We start from the raw sequence: 19,154 nt of genomic DNA, 5'->3' as shown, positions 1-19,154 counted from the left end.
ATTTTTTGGGTAGTGTGTGGAAAAACATTACAGAAAACTGTAAACGTCTGCTACCCGTCAACCTTTACTGTCAAAGTCAAACACTCGTTCCTCCAGTCACACAACTGGTACATGAGCTCTGGGAGATGAAGCAATAGCCATGTCTGGATGGGTCTTAGATGCTGCCATTGGAGTCTAGAACAAGTATATTTGTCTAGTTTCCTCTTCTTCTCCTGTTAGAGTCTTTCATTTAAAGCAACTTACATGGCATTTAAGGCAAACATTTTTGTTTATCCATGCATTCTCTGGGAATCAAACCTGTGACCTTGGTGTTGCAAGAATCTTTTTATACTGTTTGAAGGGACAGTTCACCCAAAAATGTCATAATTACTCACCTTCGTGTCGCTCTAAACCCATAAGACCTTCATTCTTCTTTGGAACACAAATTAAGATATTTGATGAAATTTGAGAGCTTTCTGACCCTCCATAGACAGCAAAGCAACTATCACTGTTAAAATAGTCCACATGACATCAGTGGTTCCACTGTAATTTTTTGAAGAAATTTTTGAATAAAGTCATTATTTTTATTTTCTGTGTGCACAAAAAGTATTCTCGTAGCTTCATAAAATTACGGTTGAACCACTGATGTCACAAGGACTATTTTACTGATGTCCTTACTACCTTTCTGGGCCTTGAATGTGGTAGTTGTGTTACAGTCTATGCAGGGTCAGAAAGCTCTTGGATTTCATCAAAAATGTCTTAATTTGTGTTCCGAAGATAAATAAAGGTCTTACGGGTTTGGTTTTGTGTAATTGTAACACATTGTCCTAACCAGATGTGACACAATAAGTTTCCAGTGATAAGCAATTTGTCTGACCACACCAGATCTGACACAGCTCAATGAGAATGCAATCAAAAAATCACAACCAATCAGAAGATAGTGTGGGTGGCTCTGTCTGCAAGCACACTGCACTCGCCACAAAATGATGCATGTAGAACCATTTTAACTTCATTTAAATACACAACGAGTGACTTATACAGTTTTTGTCATGGAATACGTTCATTTGTTTACATTGAGTTTACAGTTTTAACATTCATGTTTGCTTTAATTTATTTTTAAGATCTGAGCATTAAATTTTACATGGTCACTTTCAGTATAAAGGTCATGCAAAATAATAAACAAACACACAGTCACATTAGACACTTTTAACATTAAATGAAGCACATACTCAGTACCTGAGATTGTCATTGTCATAATTTGTATGCTGTCGTTTCAGCCACAACGTCACATAAATAGAAATCCTTTTCCAAAATAGAATTCCCTGTTGTTCGTTATGTACCACTATCAGAGTTGGTTAGGACACAGTGTAATAGTGCGTATAAATGTTGTGTCCCAAATGATGCACTATGTACACCATTGTCTAGTATAAGAATAGCCCCGCCCCCTCTGGCATGTAATTAATGCTGCGACAGTTGAGAGCATGAAATGTTCAACATTGTTTCGAATTTTGAGTATGAATGCACTATTTATACTAAAAATGGCTAGAATAGCCCACAAGTACGCAAATTGGGACGTGCCTAAAGTACAAAAACTCTTGGGGACAACTTATGAACTCAAAAGTAGGACAGTTTTTTGGAGGTTGTGAAAGCAGCAAAGAACCCAGATTGCTCTAGAGGGATTGCCCAGACAATACATGTACTGTAAGTAATTTTGGATAAAAGCTTCTTATAAATAATGGCTAGTAAATGATGTGCTTCTTTACAGATGTCTCAGGGTAACTTTTTGCATAAACATGAGTGACACCCCTCCAGCTGTTATTTGCAGTTATTCTTCCTTCGTTGTGTTTCGCACATAAGGGTCGCTATTTAAATAAGAGTTCAGTGAACATACCTATTTGCAAGTTAAGAGAAAATGCAGCAGAGGGTAAAACAAAGCCCACACTCCCCCGCTGGTTTGTGTAAAAAGCTTCTAAGGCAGGCTCATGGTCATTTAAAAGTCAAATCCAGCCACTGAAGAGTACAGCACTGAGGGACCTTTGAACAGACAGTGAAGTCAGTCTGAGAGATTCTGTTTATACTCCACCAGCACTAATGGAGCAAATCAAACACTCTCCTGCCTCAGCGCGCCACGTCTGTTTGGTCTTGCCTGGAGTTTTTAGAGGAGCCTGGACTATGAACTGCTGGGGTTATGTGAAGTGTAGGGGGTAAATGGGACTTTCCACTAGGAAGCATTTGGGAATGCTGATTTTTTTTTCAACACAAAATCCCTATGACATTGAGTGTTATATGCATAGTGATTTCAGAAGCTTTTTATAAGTCAGGAACTCCCAAGATACAAACTTCCGCGAGCAGTTCATTCCAGAAATGTTCACGTTCAGGGTGAAATGGATAATAATTCACCTCATAACATTAGGCTCGTTCATTACATTCAGCCTGTCTAATTTAAAAACGTTGAAATTTGACATCAGTTATTTCATAATTTCTCATGTAAGGGCACAGCTAAAAGCAAAACCCTGATTGACATTTAGAGCTCACGCTATTTGCGTTTCAGTGACCTTGTCAAAAAAAATCCTGTCTGCTTTTGGGGTTTGATCTACAAATGGCTGAATTCTAAATAGATGACAGGAATTGAGGACTTCCTGCCCTTTGCTTTGTCTCTCATGTGTCATTTTGTCTGCATCTGAGTGATGTGTTAGATGACGATGTGACTTTTTTCCCTCAAAGCGAAGTCAATCTCTCATAAAACACACATCACTGCTCGGCGAAACGATGTGTATCTTTTGCTTCTTACACTTCATAGGATAAGGGGAAAAAAATAGCCCGTCAGTTCCGTTCTGTTTGAGATATCATCCTCTGCTTTCCTTTCGTGGGAATGCACTTCAGATACACTGGCCTCCGTTGTTGGAAGCAGCTTGTTATTAGTAAGTCGAGAAACAGAAAGAGAGCTATTAGGGTGGAAATGAAGCATTGTGAAATCAAAAGATTCCCTGGCACGCAGCAGCTTCCTGAAGGCCGGCTGATTACATCTCACCAGGTGCAGGTGGGGGAGATCCATTTTCACCGCTACACTTCTCAAATCCACTCATTACGACGTGCAGCCTGATGAAGGTTTGGACTCATTAATTGGCAAGGGGAGGAGAGAGAGCATTCAAATGAGCAATTATGGCGAAGAAGTTTATCTTTTTTCCTCCACACGCTCCGCGGCGTTTTCAAAGGGTCTCCAATCATAATCCATTTAGTGGATACTTTTCCATTTTGTTAATGTGCTAGGGGTTCTGACCCCGCAGTTTGAATGCTTTGCAATTTTGTATGGCTAAACCACAAAGCGTCATGAGCCATATAAACTGCACAGTTCTCCTCTCCTTAGGTGGTATAGAGAGGAAATTTGTCGCAAGGCTTTATACAAGGGAGGGTGCTTGGCTTTGAAATATGTTAAAAAGGACTAGTTGTTTGAATACCCAAGTTATAATTGTAGTTATTAATCAGTGTTAATTTTTACAGCTTTTAAATTTAGTTTTTTTAATGAAAATATCCTTTAAATTTAGTCAGTATTGCTCATGCCATATTTATTAATTTTAGTCAGTTTTCCTCGGATTTGCCTGAATTTAACCTTTTTAAAGGTACATTTTGGCCTCTATATCAACAATTTCTGGTTGAAACATAAAAGTGCAAGTTATTTACAAAGGAACTTCTTTCTGTTCCTTTTTTAATGCTTTTCATGCATTTTTACCAGGGACATTCCAAGTCTTTCATCAGTAGTGAGACAGTCCCCCCACCAAAACATATTTCCCCATATTTGAATATTATTATGGATATTTGGACATAAATTGTCTTCTCCCTGCATTAGAGAGTTATTCTCAATCTGCACACAAAATAAAAAGCTGCCTCATTGCTGGCGAAGAATAAAAGGCATTTACAAGTCTTTTTCATACAATTGACTGTAGGTGCACTGAAAAAAAATGGTGTGGAAACAATTCAGAATTTTTTTAAAGTAATTTCATAAATAATTACAAAGAATAGGAAAGTGACTTAAGTGTGACATTTTAGCAAATATGAAAGCAAACATACAACTTTTCTTAATTATGAAAATATTTGAAAATTAATGATTAATGTCTTTTAAATTACATACAGTATGTCATACCGATCGAACTGTATGACCTTTCTTTGTGCTTTCAATTAGCCTTCAATTCCTAAAAACAAAGGTTCTTTATTGGCATTTATCTTTCCATGAAGAACCTTTATGGAACATTTCCACTGCACAAACGTTTCTCTATAGTTGAAAGGTTTTAGATTTTAGATCATCAAAATTTTCCAAAAATTATAACTGTTATAACTGTTTAAAATGGATCTTCAAGTCAAGTCAAGTCAAGCCAAGTCAAGTCACTATTATTTGTATAGCGCTTTTAACAATGCAAATTGTGCCAAAGCAGCATTACATCAGCTTGATATAAAGCTGGGTGGCTTTATATCAGCTTTACAGTATTTAGATGGGGAAATAGTGTCATTCTCCTCTGGCCAGACAAAATCAGCAGTTTAAATCGAGACTGCAGCAGAGTCTGATTGTGCAAAGGACTCATCTGGTTCCTGTGGTCTTGTCCCGATGGCCGTCTAGGAGACAGGGTCTTCACTGGGTATCCGTCTCTTGGGCTCATCTAGTTGTCCTGGTCTCCGCTGACGTTCAGGGCTGTAGAGGTCATCTCTAGGTGCTGATCCACCATCTGATCTGGATAAGGACTGGATTCGGGTGGCAAGTAACAAGTACATCGGGTGTTTTGGGAAGTGTTCCCGGTTCCGGTTGACCTAATTAATGCAGCCTAACAATCCTTTAACGGATCTGAATTTTAGAAATGCGATAGTGTATTATGTGTAAACCAGGTTAAAGAGATGTAGATTTAAACTGGCAGAGTGTGTCTGCTTCCCGAACAGCATTAGGTAGATTGGACCAGAGTTTGGGCGCTAAATAGGAAGTGATCTGCCACCCGCAGTTGATTTTGATATTCTAGGTATTATTAAATGGCCAGAGTTTTGAGATCGCAGCGGACGTGAAGGACTATAGTGTCATAAGAGCTCACTCAAATACTGAGGTGCCAAACCATTCAGGGCCGTATAGATATTTAGCAAGATCTTAAAATATATACAATGTTTAATAGGGAGCCAGTGCAGTGTTGACAGAACTGGGCTAATGTGGTCATAATTACTGGTTCTAGTAAGATATATAGTCAGGTATATTGCTTCTGTGGCAATATACCTGAGCATATCACATTTCAAAACAAAAACTTGAGTATACTAAGTATTATTACTAAGTATTATCTTAGGTTTGAGGTTTCTGTGTTGCTTTATGCTTTAGTTATTGATTTTCTGTGTTTTAGGGACTGATCTTTTTGCAGTTGCTTATGGGGGAATTAACTGTGGTTTTATTTTTTAGTATATGTTGTTTTATAAATGTTGCTGATATGATTTTATAATGTAAAGCACCTGGTCAACATGAAAAGTGCTAGAAATAATTAAATGTGATTGATTATTTAGAATGTTGAATTTACTGCTGAATTCAGAATTTCAAATCAAAACTCTTTCATCAATGTACATTTTCATCAGAAATTATGCTTTTGGCAAGATTACCACTGTTCTAAACTCACTATATATTTCATAATGAGCTCTGCTTGTATTGAATGTTTTCTCCAGGTACTTATATGGATGGGAGGTTAGCAGTCACCCAAAGAGGAGGTCAGGTGGAAGCAGAGGATGGGTCCAATCCATATCACACCACACAGGACACAGACAGAGACCTTCCGCTGTTCACGACGGCTCCCCCTTACAGTGGACTCGACCACCATCCGCCTTTTAAGCCCTACCCACCTTACGACCCCCGGGGCCAAAGCCACGAGCAGTATTTTCAAGACAGCGGAGGGGCAGCTCACCATCCCACAATGCCATCATCTAATTCCCATCTCCTTCAGGATCCATCCACACAGCTGGTCCCACACGAGGATGCGCCTCCATTCTCTGATGTAGCAGCTCCCAGAACCACCACACAGACTCCATCGGCCGCAGCCCTCACCCAGCCTCATGTGCCCAACATCCAACACAAATCTTCAGCAGAAACGCAGAGGAGAAGTACAGAGGAACCACCCCTGTTTGTGACCGTAACGTCACTGACCACCACTGATGTGCACACCTCTGCACCACCTGCTTCCAAACTGTCAGATAGAGGAGATGTTACTCCGACCTTAAACAACGAGCCCAAAGATGCAACAATCCTGGTGAAAAGAGACAAAGAAAAGTCTTCTATACTCAAGGCAGAACATGGCACTCCAGAAAGTGATGTTGCTGTAAAAGCATCATCAATGGCTGGGGATTTGGATGACGAGACCACCACCTCCACCATCATCACCACAACGGTTATTACAACCATGCAGACACCAGGTACCATTCACATGATCAGCGTGGCTTAGATTTACATATTTTTCACACAGCTTCCTGATGCCTAATTCAGGGCTCTCCAGAGGTTTATCTGCCCTGCTTGTGCCTAAAGATGTTGGTTTTGAGATGCCAGTGGATAAGTATTTTTATACCGCTGCATTTGGTGCCTTCTTACATGAGGTCTTTGAAAGTTTTGTGCAATAAAATCAGGGCGTCAGAAACACCATGTAACATAAGTTTTTACTCAATATGGATTAATGTAACATCATATCACACAACATAAATGAATGCTTCAGCAGCCAGTCAGTGCATGTCGCTAATAAGTCTGCATGTTCTGTGTGTCTTTGTGCGAATGCATGGAGTAGTTTCGTCTGATACACAAACTCAAACACACATGACTCGCGGTGTTTTCAGCATCTACGTCTCAATATATGAGGAAATGAACACACTTCATCTCCAGAGCTGCTCTGAGAATCACTTCACCAGCTTTATGCAGTTTAATTTGAGAAAAATTACCGTCAAATACACGCTGAAACTAAAACCAAAACTGAAAGACCTTCACAACAAACCACCAAAATAAAAGCACAGTTTAACTTTTGTGTAGATTATATATTATATATATATATTTGACTTTTGTAATATATTTTGACCGATTATATTACTACTGTATACTAAAATGCAAGTAATAATAATAATATTAACAATATAATTTTAAGGAATATCATACAACCAAGTTATTTTTTATTATTATTAATTTATACAGTTCCGTTGTGCAGCATCTTATCTGATAAAATGAAAATGCTTTTTTTTTTTTTTTTTTCTGAATCATAAAACACATAATCCATAAAAAATCAAAAGGAAAACACATCATTTAGGGAAAAATGAAATATATTTATTGGGGCCCTAAATTAAAGGTAGGTCCTCTGTGGAATTTAATTGTGAACAAAGTTATGTTTACCTTCATTGTCAAGGTCTAACAAACGTGGAAAGCATTTCCTTCCCCATTAATGGTAAATTAATATCGTGATAAATATTGTATGACATGGGAAAAAATGATTGTGATAGCCTATTTTTATAAATTTCTGGAAATATTTTCCTGGATTGATCAAAACATTGAAAATGCTTGTGAGAAAACAGTAATGTCGCGTATGTATGTATATGTGACAATGATAAATAAAATTATATTTATTTATTTGGAGTATATTAAACAAGCGGTCCTTAAGACCATTTTATCCCTTCAGGGAGCCCTCAGTCACAAAAAGGTTGGTGACCCCTGGGCTACATGTTTGGCCCCCTTTTAAAGTCACAGAACAAAAGCTTGAAAACAATATGATATTATTAATTTATGAAAGTATTCTTGAAAGCAAGAGTTTGGGTCATTTAACATGAACAATACTTTGTGCAGTTTTTGTATACTGAACTTTCAGTTGAATTAAGACATTTAACAATATTTATAATTTATTATATGGGGGCATTTATTATTTTTAATTAAGGTACTTTATTTATTATATACATTTATTATATTTAATTAAATTTTTTATATATCTATTACATGGTGACAGTTGGACATATCAGTGCTCCCTGACTTCATAGCACTCTTTAAAAAGTTATTTTTAATGTTAATAGGAATGCTCAATATATGGCACCATATCTATTATGAGAAGATATTAAAGAGTTTTATCATTTTTTGGTACCATCCAATATTGGATATATTTTAGTCCATGATAATTACTGTTACCTTTAATTTCCATTACCTTCTAGCCATCATATAACACATGTTTTTTTGTTAATCCTCAAAAAAAATCATTAAAAGCACTGTTAAATGTTATCTTTAGCAAATCCAATTTTCTCACTGTATGTTGTTATAATGTTGTGACTGGTTTTAGTTTTTATATTTTATTTAAACAAAATAGTATAGTGTACTAATTTGAATTTCTGGCATAACAAAATTAATCATCTGCTTATCAGTATCGGTCAGATTTTTTATATCAGTGCATCCCTATTATTGCAGTTTTTTAACCTATTTATTTATTGTGCATAATTGTCCATATAATAAGAAACTTGGATCTGATTGGCCCCGTTAGAAGTGATGCAGCCTAGTTATACAAGGCTTTCTTAAGACCATTAGCCAACTAGTTGTTCAGACAACCAAACGACAGTGTAAATATGAAAGTATGTAATTTTGCACATCCCTACTAACTAAGCCAAGCCTATGAATTTATATGGAGCGAGAACATATCTCTTGACCAGCAGCGACGTTTAACTCTAGAGGGAGATGAAGGTCTCAACAGAGCAGAAAGACCTCAAGGCTACAAGAAAATATTCGCTCACCTGCCATTTCACCTGAATTGTCCACGTGTTCCTACACAGCAAGGCAGGAAAACTGACCCTGTTGATCCAGACAGAAAATGAGCAAACCTTGAAAGACAATTAAAGATGGGAGGGAATGCAATGAAGTGAGATAGAGAGAATGAGAAAAGGCTCGCCTCTATTTATGCACACTTTCTCTGTCTCTCTCTGTCCTTCTACCTTTTCTAATGCAGCTCCATGCAACACCAATTTCACATCGCCGGGAGGCTACATAGAGACATCGCAGCAAGCCAGCAGTTGGTACAATACGGATGTGGACTGCACATACACCGTGACAGTCTACATGGGCTATGGGGTGGAAATTCAGGTAAATTCATCACACGGTGCTTTTGTTATTGACCCAGTTCCTGGAAACGATCTAATTTACTGTGGTAATCCAGTTCTGCTCTTTTATTCTTGAAAGGTTAAGTGTGTAATGCACTGTGGGTCTAGTATCAAACAGAAAAATAGTGATTGTTTTCACACAGGTTTTGCAGACACGCCCCCTGTCTGCCATTGGTCAGCCAAACAGATAGCCCCGCCCCAATCTCACACCATTGGTTGAGTCAATGTAGCTATCAAACTGGTTGGAAATGTTTTGCTAGTACCATAGAGCCACAGTGTTACACTTTTAAGAAAACAACCTTCAAATGGCTTTCTTATAGTTCTCTCTGAATATGAGAAAAATCATTTTTATATTGAAAAAATTACTACCTTCAGCTTTAAGAAGTCGGTTTTAGGCATAAAGGTCACATATAAATGCAGCTGCTGTCCGTACATAAGCTGACAGAAATGGCTGATGTGAACAGTTCAGGAGAGTACCTGTTTGTTTGTTTAATTAAATGGTGGGCAGAGTTCAGAGATGTACAGTGTATATGTATTTTAATCAGTAGTGAAGTATTCTTAAATAATAATTCTGTCTTATTAAAAACCCCCTGTAAGTGTTCTTAACTTGCTAAATATTGACAAATTTAATGTAATTTAATTTATTTATTACTTGTTTTACTTATTTATTTTTTATTTTTTATTTTTTTACATTTCAAAAATATTTTTGGTTAGACTCCATTTTGGTCAGGATGTTGTCTGCGTATACAGTATAGACAGCAAGGAAGATCACTAGGGTTTGGAACAAAACCATGATATGCGCGCTCACAAAAATCACCTTCAACCACATGATTAACTGCAGTTTTGTTCATAAAATATACAATAGCCATTACCTCCCTGACCTTCCAGATGGTTTAGCTAATATATCTTGAATAGTAAAGATCACGCATACCAAATCACTATCAACCATCATGCGAGCTGCTGCGGCATCTTAGTCGGTAGAGAGAGAAGGACAGTGAGAGGGAGGGGAGCCTACTGTCTCATCTCATTCCTCCTCTCCTTGTACAGACTTGTTAACCTGGGACAGTGTATAAATATCTCTGTTTTTCAGCAATTATTCAATGTGACTGATATGTGCGGAAGCCACACAGTTCTTCCCCTAATTAATTGCTTATGGATTATCTGTCCACTCCTTTTGTTTGTTTATGGTATTCTTTAATGCCCTCCTGTTAAACTGTCTCTCAGGCAACTCTTAACTTAATTAAAGCAGCCCCATCCTTCTGCTGATAGACAACAATAATGTTTAATTCAGACAATGCGAGGGCCTGCTTTGCATTTTCTGTGTTCTTACAGCCTAATTTATTCGATCAGTCCTGGTTAAGCTTTCCCCTGATCCAGAAGCCTCTCTGGATGCCGTACAATCCCGTTTTGAGACCTTGTGAAGATCTCGGACTTTGAAGTTGGTCATCAGGAAGGTTAAACTGCATTTAAGCCATTTCCATCGTTCAATTGAGGAAGATGGAAAGATGTTTGCTTCTTTAGATCGCTTCTGGATGGCCATGGCCTTTACCTACTGGATTCCTCTGGGAATCGGGTATTAGTGGTGGCGGGTGGTTGCTGACCTTGCGTGTCGAGGGCTGTGTTGGGCAGAGGGCTCATCAGCTGTGCAGGCCTGACCTGCTGATCCAGGCCAAATGGCTAAACCCTCATCAGTCTGAGCTCAACGGAGGGAGCTCAGGTCGTGCCTCACTCTTCCTTTAATACCCAGATACTGAACTTTAGACTCCATCTCCCCCGAGAGCTACATCCTGCGGAACTCTCCTACGGTGATGGAGATGAGTCATCTGAGGAAGTGCACTGGAGTTCAAATATCATCTGTATAGTACCACTCCAAAACATCCTATTTGCTGAGGATCCATTTCTTGATGGAAGTTGAATTTTAGCTTATTTGACCCAATTATATGTCATTTTTAAAAACACATATTACACTTTTCTCCAGATTCCTGTTATTTGGTAAATCTTTGGGGGTTGTCAAAATACCAATGCTAGTAATATCTATACAGCATTTTGACAAATTAAATTAAAGCAATGGTACTTTGTCTATATTTCCCAATTAAGTAAATGTTTCCTCAGTTTTTCTTTTTTCAATTAAAACTGAAGTAAACAGTACTTACGCAAGTTCAAATTTCTAACAGCAGTCTTACAGCAAACTAACTTTCTTGAATGGAAGAAAATATTTAATAGAACACTGCTTTTTAAAAGTGAAAGTGGATGGGGACCAGGCACTGCTGTGATTTTATTTTTAATTTTAGTGTTGATTTGGTATTAACTTTTTACATCTTTATTGTCTGTATAGTCTATATATGTTCAACTTTAAGGTTCATCCTCAGATGGAACAGGAGAGAACACCACTACTATTGTACATGATAATACACATTGTAAAACACTCCATTAGAAGCTGCTTGACTGTATAAATGCATCGTAAATGGAACAAACTGAAAAAATAAATAATTTTTGTGTCTTGAATTTTACATCCGACAGTAATAGTGCCTGAATGTACAGTTTAGTGTAATGATCTTTACACCGATGATGCCCGCAAGCGAGACATATCTTGTCTATTAGGGCAGAGCAGAAAAAATAGCTCGTCCTCATTCTTAATTCTGTTTTGGACAGAGAGTAGATGTTTAATATGGCAGCCTGGTGCTTGGAGATCACTTCTGTCCACTCAGCCATGACAGTTGCCATGACTCTGGGTATTATCACTGCTTGTAAACAATTACCAAGTTAATAAGAGAGCAAAATGGCACATTGGAAATTTAATGAGTCTGAATCTTGGGGTGCTGAGGAGTTCAGGCGACCACCTAGAACTTCAAACTATCCCTTTATTTTGCAACACAGAAGTAAGCTATTTCCTGTGAATGTGCAAAAGTTCTGATTCATATTGCTGCTTTAGGTGAATAATTTGAAGAATAACAAGTGCAATAAATAGTATAACTATTTGTGCTGCAAACTGGTGTTTTTTATGATTTTGATAATAAATTGAAAAAAAAAAAAAAAACTGTTTGCAACATTCAGTGTTGGGAGTAACGCGTTACAAAAGTAATGCATTACAGTAACGGATAACGTTTTTTGCTGTAACGCAGTAGTGTAAGGCATTACTAATCAATTTTCAGTAATATTTTACTCGGTACAACACACTTTTGGCCCAAAATTTAATAAAAAAAAAAAAAGTAATTTAATGTCAGGCTCCAACTTTTTTACGTCCCTAGGGCCTGGCCTCAGGCCAATATTCACGTCATAGTTCAGAAAATAGTAAGGGGAAATAGTATTCCGCCATCTCCTCATTAGACGCGCCTTTAGAGAGAAGTGCATCTTCACGGATGAGGATTATATTAAAGAGTTTTTGTTTTCGTTTTTATTTATTTTGTTTAGTAATTTAAATCTTTCTATAGATATATTTATTATGTCTGTGAGGCATGTATTTGCTGTCTTTCGGTTCATTTTTGTGAAGCACTCCTGTTCAAGATAAAAGCACGACGTTTTGTTGATATTCTGAGTGCACACAAATAAAAGTAGAGCAAAAATTACGGCGTAAGTTGTTTCCATTGAAAAAAATTGCAATTGATTGCGCTGGTGCCTCCATGTCCTGCGCTTTAGCTTCCACTCTCCCCACAAACTACTGGATGCAGCGCACATTTATCTAGGTTTAACGTTTAAACGTTTTTATATGCTTGAACTGTTTTAGTATATATATCGATTTTATTTTAGGCAAGTCATGATGATTTGAGAAGGCTAAATAGATCAAACATAAGCTATGATCACTCAGCCTGCCGGTCTGCCGCTGGCCGCTTGGTCGTTACTTTAAGAAAACACGTGCGATATAGCGAAAATTTTATGAATTTGTATGAGTGAGGTCGTATTAGTTGTCGGACACGGGCCGGGTTAGGGCCTCAGTGTCTCGGGGCTAGGGCCTAAATTTGAGGCCCGTGCAGGGCTCTAGTACATTTTGTCATTTTAGAATGTTTAGTTGTACTTCTGTAGTTATTTTGGTGATATAAGTTATGTAACACATTACAATTATGAGACAGTAATATTGTAAGGTAAGGAATTACTTTTAAATAACAGTAACAAGTAATCTATAATGTATTATAGTTTGGAAGTAACTTGCAGAACACTAGCAACATTAAGCAGCATAATTGACTGCTTTTATACAGATAAACATTAAAAATAAGGTGCATTATTACCTTGTTTGAACAAAAAACCTCTGGTTTTAAAACTGAAATGTGTAGGCCTAATTTCTGCATCAAAAATAATGACTCTTCTCTTACAGGTTTCCACATTAGCTATTGGTCGTGCAAACAGATCATGCCATTGGTTGATCACTGTTGCTGGATCAAACTGGTTGGAATGCATAAACAAGCAGAGCAATATTTATACTTTTCATTTCTGCCTATTAGGCAAGGATTGGAAAAAAGTGTTTTAACATTGAAAATATATATACAATTCAGCTTCAATGTAAACCTAATTAGACCTTACAAATCTCAAAAGTTTTGTACAAAAGTTTTTGTGTGTGCTTTACAGATATATTGATTTCACTAATTGCTTGAAATTTCACACAAAAAATTGCTGCTGCTTGTACATTGATCTCGTATTGTTTTAGAAACATCTTCTTTTTCTTTTTGTTTGTACAGCCATTTTTTGATTGCCAAGCTATTTTCATCTCTTTTCCTCACTAGAATCCTGTGTCCTTGTTGTCATCCCACCTACATAATGAAAAAAAAATAAGCCAGTGGCAAGTAAATATCCACATCTGAACTAAGAAATAGCGGTGCAGGATTTGAGTGTTTGAGTCCTTGGTAACTACTTCACCAGAGAAACATTATTTTTTATATTATTCTTTCAAGTCACATTGGAAAAGATGAGACAGCTCTCTTGGCTTCAAAACAGCACTGGCCCCTATTGAGTTTCCATACAATGAAACTTGAAGAGTTTAGACAATGTTTAGACAAATCATTTTAGACAAATAATTTGAATTTTTCAATGAATTGAAATGTTCTGCAAAAGAATGTCATACAGGTTTGAAACGACATGAGGATGAGTAAATGGTGACAGATTTAAGTGCGAACTATCCCTTTAACCCTTGTGTGACCTTATGGACATTTTTGTTTTTTGTTATAAGTGTGCCTGTGTTAATGCCAACTGCATAAATTTTGACTCAGGTGTTTATTTTTATTGGAATTTTAATATTTCACCCTCATTTCCGTCAAAAACTCAATTTTACCCTCCATACAAAAAATACTCACACTCAGTGCCTTTTGGACAAAAATGTCCCCATTGAAACCCATTAAAACAGCTATTTTTAACCGCGTGCCGTTTAACTGTAAAATTATGCAATTTTTGTTAATAGGCTTTCATTCTGTTGGCAAGGCTTCAAAATTAAATTTTTACCAGATGGTGCCATTTTTTCAGGTTTGGTCTATAAAGGGTCTATAAAGCAAATACTCGCTTTATTCCTGTTTTCTGCTTCTGCATATTATAGAGCCAGTTGGATAAATAATGCAGCTATAATTGTGTAGGTGTGTTGGTATAGATGTCAGAGTGTGGTTTGTATGTGTGTCATAAAAAAAAATTGAGTGTGTGTGCTTGTAATATTTGAGAAAGAAAAACTCTACTGTAAATCACAAATCCAAGCACTGTGTGCACCAGCAGAGTTTTGCTGGCATCTAATGGGGAAAATTTGGTACTGCGTCCAAACAAAATCTTACTGAGAGCTAATTTTTTGAGATATCAACCTCAAATTTGGAACACAACTTGTTTAGATTTATGGCTTTGATTTTCTAGCAGGTTTAGAGTTCAACATGTTTACTATATAAAATATTCATAAAAAAACAAAATATTGTTCATAAATCATTTTCATAAACGTAAACCTGTATAACATTATTTTTTTTGTTTCACTCAAGTCTCTGCTCCCAAGCTTCCAATTTTTATGACAGTTTTTTTTACATGGACATTTTTGTCCACTATGGACCTAAGTATAACTTTTTTATTGATGCACAAGGGTTAATAAAGAGTGTGTCAGATCCTGAGAGAAATTACTGCAGTACATTTAACATATTTCAGTCAACTACAGCTTTTCTGTCGGTTGTAACGTTGAAGTTATTCAAATATCAACCATTTGGCCATTTCATGAGGAATGAAGCATCTGACATTCAGACGGATGGAGTTATCTGCTTCACAGTTTGTAGATTTCTGCTTTTGTATTATTCATTCCCAGCTTCTTGGCCAAACGCTCAGCTTATTATGGTTAGCGTCTCGGTGCTGCCTGAGCGATTTAGTCTTTTTAACTGTCTCCCCTTCACGCTGACTCATCAGTGCGGTAATAACGCATCCTGAGTCCAGATAGCTCTCCTAAATAGACCCACAGATATTCCATAGCGTGTGCAGAAACTGTCAGTGTGCTCCATGGGTAAATATGGCGATATGGATTGGATGCTTAAACAGCACCGTGAGCAGTTCGAGGGTCAAAACTCAAGCCGCTGTCCACTGGAGTGAGAGGGATCCATAAGTCGCCTCCAGAACCATGGGTGGTGCATGGATATTGACTGAGGGTCGATACTCTCAACTGCTTTGGATTAAGTGGGTCCTCTGTACAGTTCAATAAATATAGTTTGGTCTCCAGCCTGTCTGAGCTGATAGCCGAGATTGATTTGAATGTATTTGTCAAGCTGGATAGTTAAACACCAAGCCTGTTGGCAGGGTCCCTTCAAAGAGTCAGGTTAACAAAGTGCTTTGCTTAAAGAGATTTCTTCAACTTTGTAAGGATCTTCTTCGTTTCTCAAGGACTGGGTGTTTATTTCTTTTGATTTGGTGTTAAATGGGGGTCATAATTAGGTCAGTGACTAATAAAGAAAAGGAAATTCTTATCTATCTATCTATCTATCTATCTATCTATCTATCTATCTATCTATCTATCTATCTATCTATCTATCTATCTATCTATCTATCTATCTATCTATCTATCTATCTATCTATCTATCTATCTATCTATCTATCTATCTATCTATCACTAAATCAAATAGAGGATGAGATGGGGAGGTGGAGGGATGCCAGAAGAATTGATGCTGGGACGGTGCAATGAGTGCTGCTTATATAGGCTTGTAATGATAATTGACAGAACTGAATGATTAGGCTCCTCCCGAACCTATGTTTGGAACTTCATTTTAAGAAATTCAATTTTTTTAATGAGGCATTTTTTCATTATGATCTCAGGATCTCTAAGCACTCAGTATTAGGTCCAAAATGTACTTTAGAGTGAATTTCATGGTGTCTCTTATTTGGTTTCTCAATTTGGTCCTCATCCACTAGATGTAAGATGCAACTCCTTAAATATTCACTTTTTTTCTTTTTTTAGATGTTGAGTGGAGCTATTTCAGCTTTTCTCTGATCAAAGCTGCTCTCAGTTCTGTACATCTGAGGTTTTGAGCCAATTCACCTCACACATCAGTGTTTGAAGTATCATTCTCCTCAATAGCATGGATCAATAACCTCAGACAGCACAATTTCATCTGCCCTCCTCCACAGCTCACTTATAACTAGAGGGTTAATGGTCAAGCTTTATTAATAGCCTGTCACTTGTTTTCATGAGCCCTGTCCTCTATGCTGACACAGTTTGTAGCGCTGCCTGTACGGGACGCTGCTCGTGCCCAGAACTAAACGCTGATGTTTTTACAAGTGCAGATGTGTAGAAATGAGATCCTATTGTTTTGCAGAGGACTTTCTTTCTTCTCATTTCCAGTAATCTTATCCCTTTCAGGGGGATACTTCAATGTGGCTTAATCTTTTGTAGATTTAAGCCAGCCAGGAGAGATTTGTGCTAAACTCATTTGAATTTGAACAGTGCGGTTTAGCTGTGGAATGAGGTTATAACAAGGCCACTCTCCTAATTTTCCCCTCAAAGCCGCCAGGAATGTTTTGCTGTTTCATGAAGGAGAACACAATGAATTAATGTACAATAATATAGTTGAAAGGGTTTTATGACTGCTATCATTCATAAAACTTATCCATGAAATAATTCACATTTTCCCAAACGTAACTTCAAATTGTCTACTTATGACCCAGATTCCAAACAGTCTACAGTTAGGGTTGTTTCGACCCCGAACCAGAATTTCAGTACTCAATAGTAGCATTGGTGAAACTGCATGAATCTTAATTTCATTTATTGATACAACAGCAGAAAACAATGTGCTAATGAACACACTTTTATTTAAATACATTTAATCAGGTTTTAGTAATTTTTTTGTAACTACATTATTTTTTCATTTGTTCTAGTAAACAGTGGTTAATTTATAAAACAAGAACATTTTGAGTAATAGGACAATTAAAAAACAGTACAACAAATGTGTTTAACTGCAGTGTCAAATATCTAGTAAACATTTTTTTTTAAATCATATGCAAATTGAAATTTATATGTGTTACAAAAAATTCAGAACATAGGGTTACATAACACAACACAAACAAAACAGTTAGGGTGACAGCAAATAGCAAATGTTATTTGTTATATTTGTTATACGGAATTGCATAGAAACATACTGCAAAAAACTTTCATTTCCATTTTTTAAACGTTTTCTATCAATAGCTATGTCTAATTACCAAGTATTATCTTCCAGGAGATTACCATAATAATATAAATATTAAAACTAGTGTTAAAGAATTGGTTTGAGACCTAATAATGAATTTAGAGTAGATGTATTTGCCCTTTAAACACTTTATATACTTTTTAATGCCTCACTGATTATAATTTCAAGTTAACCAGAGAGGCTTTCCACTAGTTTTACTTATCCTTGCTTGTTGTTTCAGTGGTATGAGCATATAATCATTGCAAAATAACAAAGTCACACACTTGATTAGAATCCATTTAAATTTATTGCATCAAGTAAAATTACACCCCCCCCCCCCCCCCATAATGAATGTGAGGCATGTCATTCTAATCTGATAGTAATGTGCATGTAGCTGCATGGATCACCCTTGAGTGTTTATACCAATGTCATTGTCATTTCCCACTGCCCTTGATTAATGCAGGGCATCTATTGTACAATAAGCTTTGTGCATTAGAATGCAGGGGCACCTGAGTGAGGGAACTCAATTAATTTATCAGCGTCCATCTGAATTAATTACAGATCCAGAGTGTGAAAGTCAGCCGTGCCTAATCACATGGGCGCAACGTCCCACAAACGTCATTTATTTCAAGGTGCACCGCACCGTGGCTTATTTGAAACTGGTGTTAGTGCATCGCTGTGCAGTTCTCCTCTTGACTAATTGTGTTTGTCCTGACGATGCGCTTTTCTGTCCTGCCAGTTCTCTCTGACTGATTGGATCTGTCTTTTTCGTCACAGATATCTGAGGAGAGAGCGTCTGGGCGGAGGGTTTCACGCTTCTTTGTCTCTTGCGGCGTCTTACTGAGGTGTGATCAGCAAACAGGGTGACTTATCTGCACTTTAGATGGGGAAACTCAACATAGTGTGGATTTGTTGTTTTGTAAGCCTGAATGCGTTACTTTATCAAACATGACAATTTAGCTGTGGTATCCTTAAACTAAAAAATTAAAAAATTGACAGTGTATAATGATATATGTATAATAATTACATTGTATATTCAAGTTTATATCTATATACACTGGTGGCCAAAAGTTTGGAATAATTAAGATTTTTTAAATTTATTTGAAAGAAGTCTTTTATGCTTACCAAGGCTGCATTTAATTTAACAAAATACAATAAGAATAGTAATATTGTGAAGTATTATTACAATTTAAATAACTTATAAAATAGTATAAACTTATAAAATAATTTATTCCTGTGATGTAAAAGCTGGATTTCTATTATTCCAATCTTCAGTGTCACAAGATCCTTAATGATTATTAATAATTTTTCTTACTATTATGAATGTTGAAAAAATTAAGAATTAATAATTAATTTCTTCCTTTTTAATCCTACTTACCCAAAACTTTTGAATAGCAGTGTTCATTAAAATATTAAGCAGCAAAAACATTTTCAACATTGATAAAAATAAGATGTTTCTTGAGTACC

The 19,154-nt window shown here is 36.7% G+C and overlaps 1 protein-coding gene across 1 annotated transcript in view; it reads left to right on the top strand.

Annotated features, from left to right (window-relative positions):
* Positions 1-19,154, top strand: part of LOC306851715 (seizure protein 6-like) — a gene marked incomplete at both ends in the record, with an annotated part of 188,554 nt that overhangs the window by 90,541 nt on the left and 78,859 nt on the right. The window contains 2 exons of the mRNA XM_079388156.1: positions 5,662-6,402; positions 8,943-9,076. Coding sequence (XP_079244282.1) covers positions 5,662-6,402; positions 8,943-9,076 — 875 coding nt within the window. The remainder of the gene's footprint in view (positions 1-5,661; positions 6,403-8,942; positions 9,077-19,154) is intronic.

Source organism: Barbus barbus (assembly GCF_936440315.1).
Source record: "Barbus barbus genome assembly, chromosome: 31".
Lineage (NCBI taxonomy): Eukaryota > Metazoa > Chordata > Actinopteri > Cypriniformes > Cyprinidae > Barbus > Barbus barbus.
This window is presented reverse-complemented; position numbering and strand designations above follow the sequence as displayed.